The following is a 17,703-nucleotide window of genomic DNA, read 5'->3' on the forward strand; positions in this document are numbered from 1 at the left end:
GTAGCATCAAGGTCCATGGCGCCGTCTTCATGGTTGTTCATCGTGTGTAGCAACTATTACAACTACTTTGAAATAATACTACAACATGAAATATAAAGACAACCATAAGGCTTCTGCCGGTTGCCACAATACAATAATGATCATCTCATACATATTCATCATCACATCATGGCCATATCACATCACCAAACCCTGCAAAAACAAGTTAGACACCTCTAATATGGTTTGCATATTTTACGTGGTTTAGAGTTTTCGAGTAAGATCCAATCTACCTACGAACATGAACCACAACGGTGATACTAGTGTTGTCAATAGAAAGAGTAAATTGAATCTTCACTATGGTGGGAGAGACAAACACCCGCAAAGCCACTTATGCAATACAAGTTGCATGTCGAGCGTGGAGCAAATCTCATGAACGCGGTCATGTAAAGTTTGCCCGAGCCGCTTCATCCCACCATGCCGCAAGATGCAAAGTACACGAACTAAAGACAACAAAGTATCAACGCCCACAAAACAATTGTGTTCTACTCGTGCAACCAATCTATGCATAGACACGGCTCTGATACCACTGATGGGATTCGTAGCATAGAAAACAAAAAAATTCCTACCGCAAGAACGAATAACAAGCCAAGATCTAATCTAGTAGATGGTAGCAACGAGAAGATCATGAGACTAACCCTTGAAGATTTCCAAAGCCTACAAGATTAGATCTCGTTGTGGATGTAGTCGATCACTTGCCGCTTGCAAAAGCGCGTAGAAGATCTTGACGGTGCCACAGTCGGGCAGCACCTCCGTACTCGGTCACACGTTCGGTGTTGATGACGACGTCCTTCTCCCCGTTCCAGCGGGCAGCGGAAGTAGTAGATCCTCCTCGGAATCCCGGCAGCATGACGGCGTGGTGGCGGTGGTGATGGAGAACTCCGACAGGGCTTCGCCTAAGCGCTATGGGAGTAGTATGAGGAGGAAAGAGGCTAGGGTTTGGGAGAGGGAGCTAGGGCTGCGACTTGTGCACCTCTAGGGGCTCCCCTTGCCCTCCTTTTATAGGTGGAAAAGGTCCTTGGGTCGTCCAAGACCTGCCCCCAAAGTTTGGGAGAGTTCCGGTAGGTTTTCGTCAGCCGAAACCTACTAGAACTAGAACTCTTTTGCCAAATCCGAATCTGCCTTAGGGGAAACTTCTTAACCCTTAAGGAAAACATGGATACACCTATTATGGAACCCTCCGGACTTCCTTAGACAGCCCGGGTCATCCCGGACACTTCCGGAACCTTCCACAATATTCCGGAATATTCCGGTCCTTCCAAAACTTTCTAGAAGCTCCGGTCAAAACACCGGACTTTTTCCGAACTCCGGAAAATGACTTCCCATATATGAATCTTATTCTCCGGACCATTCCGAACCTCCTCGTGATGTCCTGGATCCCATCCGAGACTCCGAACAAAACTTCGAACTCCATTCCATATTACATATCTACTTAAAACGACATCAAACCTTAAGTGTGTCACCCTACGGTTCGTGAACTATGGAGACATGGTTGAGACTCTTCTCCAACCAATAACCAATAGCGGGATCTGGAGATCCATAATAGCTTCCACATATTCAACGATAACTTAGTGATCAATTGAACCATTTACATACGATACCGATTCCCTTTGTCTCACGATATTTTACTTGTCCGAGGTTTGATCATCGGTATCTCCATACCTTGTTCAACCTCGTCTCCGACAAGTACTCTTTACTCGTACCGTGGTATATCATCTCTTGTGAACCAGTCACATGCTTGCAAGCTAATCAGACGACATTCCACCGAGAGGGCCCAGAGTATATCTATCCGTCATCGGGATGGACAAATCCCACTCTTGATCCATATGCCTCAACTCACATTTTCTGAATACTTAATCCCATCTTTATAACCACCCATTTACACAGTGGCGTTTGATGTAATCAAAGTACCCTTCCGGTATAAGTGATTTACATGATCTCATGGTCGAAGGACTAGGTAACTATGTATCGAAAGCTTATAGCAAACTGAACTTAATGACGTGATCTTATGCTACTCTTATTTGGGTGTGTGTCCATTATATCATTCACCTAATGACATAACCTTGTTATTAATAACATCCAATGTTCATGATCACGAAACCATGATCATCTATTAATCAATAAGCTAGTTATACAAGAGGCTTACTAGGGACTCCTTGTTGTTTACATAACACACATGTATCAATGTTTCAGTTAATACAATTATAGCATGGTATGCAAACATTTATCATAAACACAAAGATATATTATAATAACCATTTTATTTTTGCCTGTTGGGCATATCTCCAACAGGGTCGACGCAGCGGACAGTGGTCAACGCGGCGGACGGAGTCCCCGAGTAAGGCCAGTCGGCGACAGGCGAGCCGGCAGCGGGCGGAGTCCCCGAGTTTGCCCAGTCGGCGACAGGCGAGCCGGCGGCGGGCGGAGTCCCCGAGTATGGCCAGTCCGCGCTAGGCGAGTCGGCGATAGGCGAGCCGGTGGCGGGCGAGCCGGCGGCGGGCGGAGTCCCCGAGTATGGCCAGTCCGCGCTAGGCGAGTCGGCAATAGGCGAGCCGGTGGCGGGCGAGTCGGCGGCGGGCGGAGTCCCCGAGTATGGCCAGTCCGCGCTAGGCGAGTCGGCGGCGGGAGGAGTCCCCGACTATGGCCAGTCCGCGTTAGGCGAGTCGGCGATAGGCGAGCCGGTGGCGGGCGAGCCGGCGGCGAGCGGAGTCCCCGAGTATGGCAAGTCCACGCTAGACGAGTCGGCGATAGGCGAGCCGGTGGCGGGCGAGCCGGCGGCGGGTGGAGTCCCCGAGTATGGCCAGTCCGCGCTAGGCGAGTCGGCGATAGGCGAGCCGGCGGCGGGCGGAGTCCCCGAGTATGGCCAGTCCGCGCTAGGCGAGTCGGCTATAGGCGAGCCGGTGGCAGGCGAGTCGGCGGCGGGCGGAGTCCCCGAGTATGGCCAGTCCACGCTAGGCGAGTCGGCGATAGGCGAGCCGGTGGCGGGCGAGTCGGCGGTGGGCGGAGACAGCTCCGATGATTCCACGGCGGGTGAGCCCCCAGGCGAGTATGCGACGGCCAGTCCGTGACGGCAGGTCCGCGGCGTGGCGAGTGCGCCATGATTGTCCTAAACCAGCTTTCTGTGTATGCAAAGATTAAAATCAGAAATACAGAAATCGACACGTAAAATAATCAAACAGATATCACCTGATATTATTTCCCAAATTCTTCTGAGCGGGCGCGTGCCAGATGGCGCACACGCTATATGACAAAACAAGCTGGCAACGAGCGAAGTATGACCAGTCGAGCACATGTGCATAGAGACAAATTTGTTTCTCTCTATCCCTTCGGGCTTCGGCTAGCTTCTGCCACGGATGCTCCGCCGCCCAATTAACCATCCATCTCTCCTGCGCGGCGCATGTCTTCCGCCGCCGTGAAACCCTCCACCGTTCTCCTCTGGCGCTGTTTCTCCCCCGGGTCTCCTTCATTTTTGGTGCTCCCGCGCCGCCATGGTGCTCCGGCGAAGAGCGACATCGCACTCCGCCACCATTTATCGCCAGTTTCAGGCTCGCCTGACCGCCCACGACTCCCTTCGCCGGCGGACCACCCAAGTGCGCTGCACTGGCTCCATGCGCCGGCGGGGAACACCGCAGCACGCCCCGCGCCGGCTCCCCAACAGACCACCCGGTTCCCTTCACCGGCGGACCAGCCCAGCGTGGCGCCTTTGCTGCCTGCGCCGGCTGACCAACCCAACCGCGCCGCCTGCACCTACCCCGACCCCTTGCTACACTAGAATCCCCTCCATGTACCTCGTCTGAATCGCGCCGCTGGCCTCTCGCTCCACCGGAGGCTGGTTGACTGAATTTTGCCGATGAGTTTCACTCCTGAAGCTACACAATCCATGTTCAGTTTATGCATCGCTTCAGTTTGTTGTGTAATCTGTCTTTGTTGGTTCCTGGCTTAGATGCGAGACTAAATCTCGCGAGATCCACGTTGCAGCTTACTGCTCCATCGTGGGCAAGCTCCAAAGCAGAAAGGGAATTTTATGCCTAGTAGTGCCTGAGAACGCTGCCCGACAAGTCAACTTTCTGCAGCTAGATATTTTTGATGTGGGACGATGCAACTTTGGTGCTCAAAAGCGCAATTTTGATGTCTAAAAGAGTAATGGTGCTAGACGGTACAACTTTGATATCTAACGGTGAAATTTATGTGTCTAAAAGAGCAAATTTGGTGTTAGACGATGCAACTTTGGTGCCTAAAAGAGCAAGTTTGGTGTCCGACGTCCCAAATTAGTGCTCGGTGCTACAAAGTTGTCTATTGATGTTATAGAGTTACTTACCAGATCGATAACTTGGCTAATGAGGCAACAAATTGAGATAATCGAGCAATTACTACGTGCTGAGATAATCAATTGTCTGAAATTTGCTTCGTTGAGACCAAAGTTGCTTCGTCGTTGCAAACTTTACTTCATCGGGACCAAAGTCATTTTGTAGGGCATCAAAGTTGTTTCTTCGTTCTGAATGCTGCTAAGTTGCTTTTAGTTATTCTAAAGTTGCTTCCGTTGTTGTGAATCTAGTTTATTCTTCGCGCACCAAAGTTGCTTCCTGTGGAGCAAATTTGGTGCCCGCGGAGCTATTTGGTACCAATAGAGTAACTATGGTGCGCAACATTGCAAATTTGGTGCCCAACGGCGTAATTTTGAACCCTAAAGAGCAACTTTGACTCTCGACAAAGCAATTTTGGTGCCCGACAGAACAACTTTGGTTCACAATGTAGCGTTCAGCGAAGCAACTTTAGTGCCCTACGAAGCAATTTTGATTTACAGCTGAGCAAATTTGGTTCTTGGTAAAGCAACTTTTGTGCCAACACAGAACCCGGGTGCGCAATTTTTGAAGTCTAATGGTGCAATTCTCACACCCGAGTTTTTTCCTCTTGTTCTCTGTCTATCTATGTTTTTCTTGTGCCCCTTTTTTCTCACACCTGAGTTCTTGTACTAGTTCACGACAACTCTCACCAAGTTCAAAACATCCGTGAGCAACTTCGTAACATATGTACACAACTTCAGATTTTGGTACCCGACAACACAATATAGGTGCCCGACTGAGCAATTTTTGTGCCCGACGGAGCAATTTCGGTCCTCGACAGAGCAATTTCGATGTCTTAGAGAGCAACTTTGGTGCGCGACGGAGCAATTTTGATGCCAACAGAGTAACTCAGATGTGCGGCAGAGCAACTTTGACGTACGCGAGGCACGCAAGGGTGAGGGTGGAGGGATTGGTTGGCTTTGTTTCTGTCTTTTTTTCGATGGATTGCTCGCTGGGGAAGAAATGAACGAGAGAAACAACAATTACAGAGGAAAATAGGAAACAATGTCGGGTCGAGCACGAGAATTGCTCTGTTGACACGAAAAATTGCTCTATCGGACACAAAACTTGTTTAGTCGGCACTAAAGTTGCGTTGCCGGACACCAAAGTTACTCTACCAGCACAAAATTTTCTCTGTTGGGCATCAAAGTTGTGCCTTCGGGCACCAAATTTGTGTCGTTGGACACCAAAGTTGCGTCTTCAGGCACCAAAATTGTGACGTCGGATATCAAAGTTGTCCTATTGGGCATTATGGCACACTAGAATTGTGTCGCCGCACACCAAAATTTCTCTTTTGGACATGAAAGTTGCGCTTATACGCACCAAAGATGCCCTGTAGGGCGCTAAAAGTTGATTTGTTGAGCAATATAATAGCACTTCCTGACACCGAAATTGCCTTGTCATGTACAAAACTTGCTTTGTCGGACACCAAAGGTGCATCGTTAGGCACCAAAGTTCCTCTAATGGACACTAAAGTTGCTCTAACTGGCACCAAAGTTGGTCTTTTCAAAGTTGCTTTGTCAGACACCAAAGTTACGCCGTTATGCACTAAAATTGCTTTGGAGGGCATTAAAATTGATCCGATGGGCATCAAAGTTGCTTTGATGCCAACATAGCAATTGTGTTGTGTGATAGAGCAACTTTGATGCCCGATGGTGCAATTGTAGTGCACAACTTTATAGCAGATGGATGAAGGGCACAACCCGACATTTATTTTACTCTTTTCCTATGTTCTTGTTTTCTCTTCTGTCCCCTTTCTTCTACAACGAGGAATCCATCTCAAAAAAAAATGAGAAACAAAGCCGACCAATCCTTCCAATCATGTCCCTTGCGTGTCTCGTGCCGGAGCAACTTTAGCCCAACGACGCAACATTTATACCCGACAGAGCAAATGTTTTTTTTTTTCGAGGAATGACGGAGCAAATGTTTAGCAACTATTATATGATTTTAGGCAACAAAATAGCACCTACATGTTATTTTAGGCAACAAACTACGGGTAGGCAAGAAACTAGCAACTTTTAGCAACTATTATAGTATGATTTTAGGCAACAAAATACTCCTTTATTTTTCACATGGTAAGTACTCCGTACCAAACTTCTCCTTCACATGGGACCGACCACTCAATGTATGTGCACATCTCTCTCCATTATCTTCTGAGTATCGCTCGATCCCTCCCGATTTCATCCAGTAAATGATGCCCTACTGCTAACTCCGGCTGCCGTGGGTTCCATTGAGAGCTTGAGGTCGGAAGAAGGGTGTGACACAGCGGGAGGTCGCTTGGGACCAAATGCCATGTGCTGGAGTGGGAGTTGCGCCGAGTGGAGCGACATGGCCGCCTGCCCCCCTGGGTTCCGCGAGCTGCAGGATTGAGACAGGCGCACGGTCTCGTGGGGAAGTTGGCGGCGGATGGGAGGAGGCAGGCAGCGGGGATCCAGGTCGGAGCTCGTGCAGTGGAAGATGGGGAACCTACCCGGCGTCCTGCCCACGTTGGAGCGAAGCCGACGGCGGGAGCGCGTCTGGAGGGGAGGTCGGCGGCGGGGACTCTAGGTGGTTGGACGGCGGCGAGCACGGTTGGCCGGGGCAATGCGCGTGGCCGGCGGGGATGATGCTCCTGGCTGGAGCGGGGAATGGGGCGGGGGCGATTCGGCAATGGAAAGTGGAGCCTGGTGGGCACCGATCGAGCGGAGACTGACGACAGATTATTTTCGTTCCTTTTCTATCGAGGCGACAGAATCTTTCCTAAATGGGCGGGGCGCCAGGAACTACCATCCGGCACCTGTCCGCCCGCTAGACGCGTCCATATTATTTACGCCTAACTTTGTATATCTGCTACTTCTAGTTTTGACTATGTGGCTTCGCCTAGGTTTCAGGTGGGAATCGAGAACAAACCGAATCCGGCCGGGCCGGACGATGGAGGCCGGCGTGAAGGCAAAGGGGCTCACAAGATTTCCCGCAAAAAAAAAAAAAAAAAAGGGGGCTCACAAGATAATCATCATCAGGATACGTTAATGAAGCCTTCGGTGTAATTCCCGTGACTCAATTACCCAGGGGTGTATGCACACAAAACATCATGCAGATGATTAGATCCAATCAAATAATTGACTGATAGAATAATTAACAACAGACGGAGATAGTGATTAAAACGGAGAACTCATAGGGTTGAGTAGTCGAGTGGGCTTTTTCTTTGACTTGTGTTTGTCTCCGACTCTCTGCCGCATCTCAGCTTAATTGCGCTCTTCCATGGCTACAGTTGATCATATAACTTTGATGCCTTTTCACGTGGAGTAGCAGAGCATACACGCTAATACAATGCATGGAGAGGATTAGACCCAAGTTAAATAATCAAAACATAAGTAAAAAAGAGAGAGGAAGAGACGGGATTGAATTCCATCTGCCGTGGCCGTACTGTCGAGGTTTTAACCACTGCAGATGCTACGGGTAGCACATGAGAAGTGTAGAGCAAGGCGGCGTAGGAGAATCCGGAAACGAGTTTGGCACACGATGTACCCAGGTTCACGTCCCCTCGGGAGGATCGCTACGTCCTACTATAAATCACTATGATCATAGTGTCGCCAGCATTAGGCGACTTGCTTTGTGGTGGCCGCCGGAGGCGGAGGGGGAGATTGTATCTAATGAGAGATGCCCCTTCAAGGGGTGCCCCTGCTGGCTTTATATAGGCAGCCAGTTAGGGTTTACAGGTATGGGCCGCTACTCTTCATGGGCCTTCTGCAGATCCAGTCGTTCCGGACTTCAGTCGCTAGGGCGCATGGCCCAGTCGCCCGCCGACTGGAACCGCCTTCGGCCCTCTTCATCTGGCGAGTGAGCTTGGTGATGGCCTCCTGGGGCGTATCCCCATCACAGATCATATCAAAAAATCCCCAAAAGGGCCATCTTCATTGTCAGCTGGTTTTGGTTTTTCAAATTTTTGCATTACCAAGTTTCAAATCATCCAAAACCATAGTTTACTAAAATGTAGCCTTTTGAATTCTACATCCAGTGGTGAAAATCTTAAAATTTATATTTTCAAAAAATTACCTTTTTATTCCCTGCAAGTTTCTGCCTGTTTTGAATTTTCAAACTTTTGGTTTACCAAGTTTCGAATCAGACAAAACTCTGGTTTACAAACTTATTGGATTTTAAGTTTAGCGGAGCCCAATGAAAACCCCATCTTTTTTTGAGCTTCCTAGCCCTCACACTAGCATGATTCCATCCATGGCATGCATAGGGATGGTCACCGGCAGTGACCATCACCAAGAGGCGCCGCCACTGGCGCTCCCCTTGCCCTTCACCGCGCCACCACGTGGGCCAACCGGCCACCCGACCGGCGTGGATGCGGCAGACATGATCTGCGCCCGCCTTGCTCGGTCACGTTGAAATAACATGGACCCCCCATGTGTGATTTTGGGTACTAACCAACCTAGGAATAAATCTGATGGTCATGGTAAGGTTGTTGTTGTTTCCAGTAATTCTGATGGTGAATACATGCCTAGTTTTTTTGCTGCATGTGTTTCTCGTGATGATGAACGGATAATTGATATTGCATGTTTTTTTTTCATATTTGATGTAACAAATAATGTGTCACAACCCAAATTTTGGACCTTCTCAATTTTTTTACAAAACTCAAAAACCATTTGCAAATTTCAAATTCTCATTTGGATTTCCATCCGACTCTCTGATTTTCAAACCATGGCCAGATTTGAGAACATTTTCTTTCCGAGTTCTTCTATTTTGAGTCTATGTCATGAGGTGATCCTCCACCAAAAATCCCAACCACATATATGGCCCTCGGGTATTTTCTTTATCCAGTTAAAGAAAAACCCTAAACCATAGCTTTACAAAGGAACCATCATGAAAAAGCCCCTGAAATTTCTACAAAAATTCATGGGTAACCCCTAGTACCTCCAGACACCAAATATACACAAATATGGCCTAGTCACTTTGGGCCAACCTCTTGAAATGCAGACCTTTGTTTCTGCATTTTTCAATACCTTGAACCAAAATAGTTTACCAACTATTTTTCCAAAATGACCCAATTCTCAGAATAGACACCTATGAGGTAGATAAACATCAGACCAGAACCCTAGGGTCAGATCATGTCAAAAACTCCCCAAAAGGGCCATCTTCATTTTCAGCTGGTTTTGGTTTTTCAAAAAAAAGCTTTACCAAGTTTGAATTCTTCCAAAACCATAGTTTACAAAAATGTAGCTATTTGAATTCTACTTCCAGTGGTGAAAATCTTAAAATATCTTTTCAAAAACTTACCATTTTATTCCCTGCAAGTTTTTGTCTGTATTGAATTTCCAAACTTTTTAGTTTACCAAGTTTCGAATAGACAAAACTCTGGTTTACAAACTAGTTGGATTTTAAATTTAGCGGAGCCCAATGAAAACCCCATCTTTTTTGAGCTTCCTATCCCTCACACTAGCATGATTCCGTCCATGGCATGCATAGGGATGGTCACCGGCGGTGACCATCACCAAGAGGCGCCACCACTGGAAATCCCTCGCCTCCCCTGCCTCCCCTCGCCCTTCACCACGCCGCCACGTGGGCCAACCGGCCGCCCGACCGGTGTGGACGCGGCTGACATGATCTGCGCCCGTCTTGCTCGGTCACGTTGAAATAACATGGAGCCCCATGTGTGGTTTTGGTAATTGATGACAATCCCTATGGACTAATGGTTACGTTGAGTTTCTCCCGACCGAGCGGCTGGTGACCGGTCTTCCCCTGCCCATTCAGAAGAAATATCAATTGCTTAATGTGTGTCAATCCTCCAGAAGAAACCATAGAACACATGCTCTTGCCCTGCCCATTCAGTAAATCTTGTTGGGCACATAATTGAACAAGGAAGAATTCAATGGCACGATCCAATGTTTATGGAGGTTTTTATTAGTGGAGCATGGTGTATCTGGAAAGAAAGAAACAATCTACTCTTCAATAATGTTAAGCCTGAAGTTGATTCTTGGAAGAGAAGATTTAAGGAAATTTTTGCTCTATTAGTCCATAGAAATAAGAAAGAGTTGCATAGTTTCATTTTACACTTTTCTCAGACTCTTTGATTTCTTTGGATAGTTGTTCTTTCACTTCTGGGCAAACCCCCATCTTTTGTAAATATGTAACCATGTAACTTCAGACATCTTTTGTCTCTTAATATAGAAGGCAGTAGGAACCTTTCCGACTGCAAAAAGTTCAAAAAAAAAAATCTACAGCTTGCCCATGGCCCTGTTCATTGTCTTCATCGCTGGTGCGCTCTGCAAATGTAAATTCATTTGATTTTCACACGTATATATGAACAAGTGTCAGGAAAAAAGTTGGATTGAAATATCTAAAAAGAACCAAACTGCAGTGTGCCAAGTCATTCTTCTCACCAGAGGAACACCTCCAGCTGCCCTTTTTGCCAGGTACTTGCAAGGCTTGAAGAACTGGCCATACTTCACCTCCCATTCCGACAGCTTCGTGTGGATGCGCCTTGCGCCGATGGAATCAGCCCAGTACATGATGCCACCCCTGCATGCATTTCACAAGTCGGTTTCATGGCAGCTTGGCGAATCATCTAAGTGTTCAGCATTACAGATGATTTGGATACATCACCTGTATGATGGGAAACCCATGCCAAATATGGAGGCGATGTCAAGGTCAGAAGCCTTGACGGCGATGTTCTCGCCCAGGACACGGCAGGCTTCATTGATAACCGGGAAGAACACCATCTCTGGTATCGCACCGTCATCCAACTTCAGCAACTGTCACCATTTACAAAACTCGTGCTGATTAGAAACGGCCATTGGTGTTTCGAATAAATAGCAAAAATTTGGGTTCAACTGAAACATGGTGTGCACAGAACCATTTAGTCCAAATAAATGTATGCACCCCTGAAACTGCCATCAACACTAAAACTAGTTTAGCTTATGTAGTTCACCAAAATAGTAAGATTTCACCAAATACAGCAGGTAAATTCGAAGGCTACCATGCTTCTTTCACCATCGATAAACAGTAGTATCTACTATCTAGACAACATCAAACTCATGAAGAAATCTTCTTTTGTGGTATACTGGGGATTATACGTTAGCATTTTCACTTTCACAAATATTCAAGAAAACATCATGTCGCTAAAGTGAAGAACAAAAAGGAATGAGGTAAAACAGTGGAAACTGAAACCAAACCTCGGGATCAGGTGTGGTTCCTGCCATTCTCCTCGACTCCACTACATAGTTCGTGATTTCAGGATCAGGGTTCGCCTTCCTGTTACTGTCATACTTGTAAAACCCCTTTTTGGAGGCTTCACCTGTTAAACAGAAAGAACCACAAGGTGGGCACAGTCACCGATGGGAACCAAGGAAACACTGTAAGATATACTGAATAATTTCACCTGTCCTTTTGTCTTCGATCATGAGAGGAATCAGCATTGACTTGTAGACCCTCTCCGGAAAGTTATCAAGGTACTGCATGCCAGTGGTTTGAGCAACACCAAAGCCAACCAGATCTGCCAGTCTGCAAGAAGCTCCTTAAATGAAAATGGAATGTGATTCAACGTGGTTTGATTAGAATAAGTGCATAAACCACGTGAAACGGTATTGACGATCTCACTAATGAGTATTTCCTTTGAATCATCTCAATCTGCGATATCTGAGCAGTATAGTGTTGCCTAATTACCTGAATGGGCCTATTGGCATCCCGAATTTGGTACAAGCTTGATCGATCTTGTAAACATCCATTCCACGGTCGACAAGAAAGACTGCCGCCTGAGTGTATGGATAGAACATACGCTTCACTGCAAAGCCAGTACAATTTCCGACCACTATTGGTGTCTTCTTGATCTTCTTCCCCACTTCCAGCATGGTGAGAACCGCTTGTGGAGAGGTAAGAGGGGTGCGGACTATCTCAAGAAGAGGCACGATATGAGCTGGACTGTGGAAAGTAAAGAGTATATACATAAGTAGTTCAGAAATCACAATTAAATAGTTTTGCCTGAACATGATTACTATTTCCTTACGTGAAGAAGTGTGCGCCGACAATGCGGTCTTGGGAATTTGTCTTCTCTCCGATTAGGTTAAGATCAATGGTGGAAGTGTTAGTGGCAAGAAAACAGTGGGGAGAACAGTGTCGCTCCAGTTCAGCAAAAATCTGCTGCTTCAACTTCACATTCTCTAAAACTGCCTGTCATATTGAGAAGAAGCAGCATAGGGTAACCAAAATGGAGAAACCTATATATTTTAGTAGGGCTCTCTCCTTCTGTTACTTTGCTTGACGCAGCAGATTGTGTGCTAATTAGATATAAAACTTGCCTCAATAACTAAATCCATGTTCTTGAATTTCTCATAATCCAGGACACCTGTAAGAAGTGAGAGTGTCTTCTCATATTTCTCCTTGGTCATTTTCCCTTTACTTACACGACTCTGCAAGTTTCCTGATCAAAGGAATGCAGTTAAACACCCCTTTATATTCGGCTGGTCCAAATCAATATGCAAGAAATTTGGGATAGGAAGTTACTAGGATGTAAATAAGGTTAACCCATCTTCTACCTTTTATCCTGTCAATTCCTTCATTTAGATATTTCTCATTGACTTCTTTGAGTATGACATGATAGTGGCTCAGTATCAGCGCGGTTGCGATTCCTGAACCCATAAGTCCACCGCCAACAACGGCAATTTTAGATACCTTCTGAGGCTTCAATCCCAAGTCTGTGATCCCAGGAACCTGTTGCGCAATTGATGTATTTATGATAAAAGATCCCTAAATGTAAATACAGTTATGTAAGCACTAAAAGGTCACTACAGTTTTTTTTTTCCAAAAAAAACAACGATATATCCATCTCCCTTGCCTTTGACGTTGCACGCTGTGAAAAGAACACATGGACCAAGCTTTTGCATGTGTCTGAGAAAAATAATTCCTGGAAAGCAATGGCTTCCTGCATTTGTGTTGCAGACAGCTCAGATAAATTTAAAGTTTTATTAGTTTCCTTGTCAAGCCAAATGCCAGACAGAAAGGCAAATGTTGAATGACGCATACCTTCCGAAGCCCGGCTCGGGGCCCGGAAATTATTCCTTCTTCGATAACATCGATACAGACGAGTGGATGGTGAAGATTGGCAGCCTGCTCTTGAGCCTGAACTCTGGCAAAATTGAGGATCTCTCTGGCCTCCTCAGGGGATTCAAGCTTGTCAGATTTGTAGAGCGCTCGGACCCATGGCCTTCTTGACTCAGAGATATCCAAAGCCCAACGGCGAGCAACATTCAACAAATCATTTGGTGAAACAACGTCGTCGACTAGACCCAGCTCATGAGCTTCTTCAGCTTTAATTGGCTTTGAGAGCTGGTCAAAATGGGTTTGTTTTATGATTTTCAAAATAAGAAGTTAATGTGCTATGCATAAGAAAAATGAAAGAAACCCATGGTAAATGAGAGAACTAAGAGAACGTACCATCAACATTTCAAGTGCTTTTGTCAGTCCAACAAGGCGCGGAAGTCGCTGTGTTCCTGAAATGTAGGACTAATATCAAACATATCGTATAAAGTAGAATACCAATATACCATGGTAATAATTTCATAGTAGTAATGCATAATCTAGTGCATGGCATGGCACAAGGAACAATGGAAGGAAATCAACTTAATTTTGGCATATGACGCATATGGTAAATTGGAGTCTTGTTCATTAGGCTCATACAGAGAAAACAATAACTTTCTCCGCTGACACTGCTGTAATGGTCCCCGCAAAAAAAAGACACTGCTGTAATGGTGTTACCAGTGAAAATTACAGGATAGGCTATGGCAGGAAATGCACATAATATAAGCTTTCTTTCTTTAATAAAATATAGAAGTCATACTACCTCCAAATCCAGGTATTAGTCCGATTTGAAAATCTGAGAGGCCTAATTGAGCATTTGGGGTTGAAATGCGTGCTTGGCATACCTAATAGAAGAAACCCAACTCGATAAAACTAGTCATTCTGGAATTTATCTGATAACCAGAAGAACGAAGCAAGTACTCAATGGAAATTTCTAATCCTGCACCAAGAAGAACAAAGCAAGTAGGTAAACTCTGCACCATGGAAATTTCTAATCCTGCACCAAGAGCAAGGCCATCAATAGCAGTCACTGACGGCTTCCCAGCATCTAACAGAGAGAAAACCCATGAAAAATACGTTATGCAACCGTTAGATTTACTAATATAATGGTATGCAGCTGACCTGTGTATTCCGGAAAAATATGAGAAGAGGGGTGAATTGCGCAAATACCTTCGAGAATATCAGTCATGGCATCAACCCACGTGTAGGCAACCTTTAGCTGCTCCGCTATTAGAAATATAAATTTTGCACATCAGTGTCAGCATAGCTATGTAGATACATAATAAAATGGTCTTGACAGAAAATTTCTCAATGAAGGCTAATCGCACGTTTGTTTCTCTGAATATCACCAAAGGCACTTAAATCGAGTCCAGCAGAAAATATCCCTCCTTTTCCTGAATTTTTTCAAGGGAAAGCAAATTAACTCACACAGAAAAATATGTTCAGATAATAGAAACTACAAAAGAGTAAAGAGTAGAAAATTTCCTCCAATATTGTGGCATGTGCATTCTATTCAGAAATTTTTATAGTGTATATTATCCACAAAAGGACAATAAATTTGAAAATGACTATTACCTGTAAGAACAATAGCTCTCACATCATTCCTTCGAACTGCTTCTTCATAGTGGCCATTCAAGCTATACAATACTGAAAATATATCACGAGACATATCTTAGACAAAGGAACTCAATAGTTAACTTTTAAGAAACAAAATTGTGGTAAGAACTTGTTAATCTAGTTGATATAATAATTTGCATCTAAATAGATCAACAATCAGTATCCTACTTTTTTCTCCCGAATGCAAAAGACATTACGTTTCGATGCATTGATAAAAAAAAGATTTATGTGCAAGTCGAAGATATGACTCAACCCAAACGAGCTAATCAATGGGAGCAGTCTGGTGAAGGCCTCTATCCTCTGCGTTTGCCCACGAAGACGGCCGAGCATTGTCGAAGACGGCCATGTTGCGAGAAAAAACTTTTAGATCCACTAGGCCGTGAGCGGTGAGCATGATGACCAAAAAGTACCGTTGCGGATTGGGCGGGAGGATGGGTCGTAGTGCCAGCGGCGAGCAGTCTACGAAGTCGTCCTTAACTACTCGGCAGCAAGAGGTGTAGTACTACGAAAACCTCTTTTTAAAGGCAACTGCACCTACAGGAGTGACGTCAGTGATATCACCCATGTGGTAAACAATTCTTTCACAAAATTATGAAATAAATCTAAAACATAATTGAAACATAACTGAAACACGAATTTTTTTTTGTTGAACAAACTAGAGTGATGTCAGCAGTGACTCATCAATTTCACTTTTTGTCACAATGTTTCACAATATTTTTCATGTATCACTTTTGTTTCATAAAAGTTTCACCTCTGTTTCAATTATTAGTTTTACATTAGATAAATGTCAAAAGACTCACCAATTTCAAAGGACTGGACGGTAGATGTAACACCGCTAGGTAGCATTACCGGTAAAATTGCTGTGTTCTACCTAAAATAGCTGTAGTACTACTCCAGTAAGATAACCCCAAGCGCCAGCCAGGGGCCTTGGCCGAATATACCTAATAATTTATTCCCAAGGGCATTGCACAATGGCATGTAGCACTAGCAGACAGGGTAGAAGCCTGAAGTGGGCAAAGGTTACTGGAAAAAGGAGGAGACGAAGAAGGGATCGGTTTACCGTCGACGGAGAGGGCGTTGACGGGCGGGTTGACGATGGCGATGACGGCGACGCCGTCGGGTCCGACCTGCATCTCCGTCCTCCCCTTCGCCATTGGCACTCCCTTTCGCTTCGCGCCGCTTCCTCAGATCTTCCTCCTCTCTCTCTTCCGCTCGCCGAGCCGCTGGCTGCGTTCGGTTGTTCGGAGGCCGCACAGGGCGCGAATATAATGGAGTCGGTCGCCATCAGCGAGGCAGTTATGTGATTATGTCGTGTCGGGCAGCGGCAGCAGAGCCATGTGAAGACGATGGGCAACTCTAACAGACAACCGTATAGAGGCCACCTAAAGGAGATTTACGGGCTGAAAAACAAGCGCACAGGCTAGAAGCTGAAAACTAAATTGCATAATTTGAAACAAACTTCGCGCCAGATTGTTCAATATACTTAACAGCGAGATGAATAAGGGAGCCTAGTGCTCCGCTTTCTACGTTAATGACGCTGCCGCGACCGCTAACTACCAAAATATAGCACGGGATACCTCATCGGACCTTCATGCCGCAATGGCGGAGCAAACTGCAGCTCACTCAGAGTCGGAGAGCTCGATGTAGCCGGCGTCCTGTGCCGCCTGCTCGCGCAGCCATTCCGCCTTCTTGTCGGCGTCGGGACGGGTCTTGTCCTCCACCGGCTTGGTGACGGTGCCGAGGGCGGAGTCGGAGACGAAGTCGCCGGCCATCAGCGCGGGGACGGTGTGCTCGAGAATCGGGATGTCGTCGTCCTCCGCGTAGTCGCCTGGGTCGAACCATGACACCGGAGGTGGCGTGCTCGAGCTCGGCGACTCGCTGAAGCTGAGGCGACGCAGCGGCGGAGCGCTGGATCACGACGTCGAGCCATGGGAGATTGGGGGCTGGAGATCTCGGTAGTACCGCGATTCGCCCCGCTCGAATGTTGCCGGAGGCTTGCAGGCTGGAGGTAGTGGTACGAGCCGCGAATGCGCGAAGGCCCGACGCTGCCGCTCGAGCACCTCAGCGGCGGACAGTGCGCGGGCGCGGGAGGAAGGGGATCCAGCAATGTCGTCCCTCCGCCGTGGCCTCCTCGACCTCCACCGGAGACCATGGCGTTGCCGCGCGCGGGAGGAATAGGATCTGCTCGATTGCTCGCCGGAGTCTAGTCTGAAAGCGACGGATTTCTCATCGGCGGGGAGTGGGAGCGGCATCAATGCGGATGGGGTTTGACCCGCATCGGGATCTCCGAACGGGATATACAGCGGTTGAGAGCAGTTTTGGGCTGCGGTCCGTAAAACGAATTCAGACCAAACCAGCGATACGGTGTCTGGTCTAGCCGAAAAAACAACAAAATCCCGCTGGCTGATATGCGGTGTCTGCTGAAGTTGCTCTAAACACAGAGCATATCAGGTGAAAATGAGGCAGATCCCGAAAATCTGAAATTTTATTTCCCTAGCCGTTGGATCTTGTTCCAAGGGCCAGATCCACTAAGCACTTGCTGCACGTTTTCAGGAACGGTTTTGCTCTCAGTCAACTGAGATTTTTTTAAGCTTAAGTCACATAAAAAAATGCTTTGAGTTGTACTTTTCTGTTAAAAAAATACAAT

The 17,703-nt window shown here is 46.5% G+C and overlaps 1 protein-coding gene across 1 annotated transcript; it reads right to left on the minus strand.

The window, feature by feature from the left end:
• Window positions 1–10,159: 10,159 nt before the first annotated feature.
• LOC124646493 (glyoxysomal fatty acid beta-oxidation multifunctional protein MFP-a-like) lies at window positions 10,160–16,226 on the minus strand. Its single transcript, XM_047186600.1, has 18 exons — window positions 16,117–16,226; window positions 15,015–15,086; window positions 14,768–14,833; window positions 14,610–14,666; window positions 14,420–14,487; window positions 14,203–14,284; window positions 13,797–13,852; window positions 13,386–13,688; window positions 13,198–13,284; window positions 12,899–13,073; window positions 12,662–12,783; window positions 12,370–12,533; window positions 12,030–12,284; window positions 11,746–11,867; window positions 11,540–11,661; window positions 10,971–11,119; window positions 10,748–10,886; window positions 10,160–10,630 (listed from the first exon to the last, which is right to left on the minus strand). The coding sequence occupies exons 1-18, from the start codon at window positions 16,208–16,210 to the stop codon at window positions 10,583–10,585; spliced, it is 2,181 nt and encodes a 726-aa protein (XP_047042556.1). The 5' UTR covers window positions 16,211–16,226; the 3' UTR covers window positions 10,160–10,582.
• Between the last annotated feature and the right edge of the window lie 1,477 nt (window positions 16,227–17,703).

Source organism: Lolium rigidum, chromosome 4 (genome assembly GCF_022539505.1).
Source record: "Lolium rigidum isolate FL_2022 chromosome 4, APGP_CSIRO_Lrig_0.1, whole genome shotgun sequence".
NCBI classification, from domain to species: Eukaryota; Viridiplantae; Streptophyta; class Magnoliopsida; order Poales; family Poaceae; genus Lolium; species Lolium rigidum.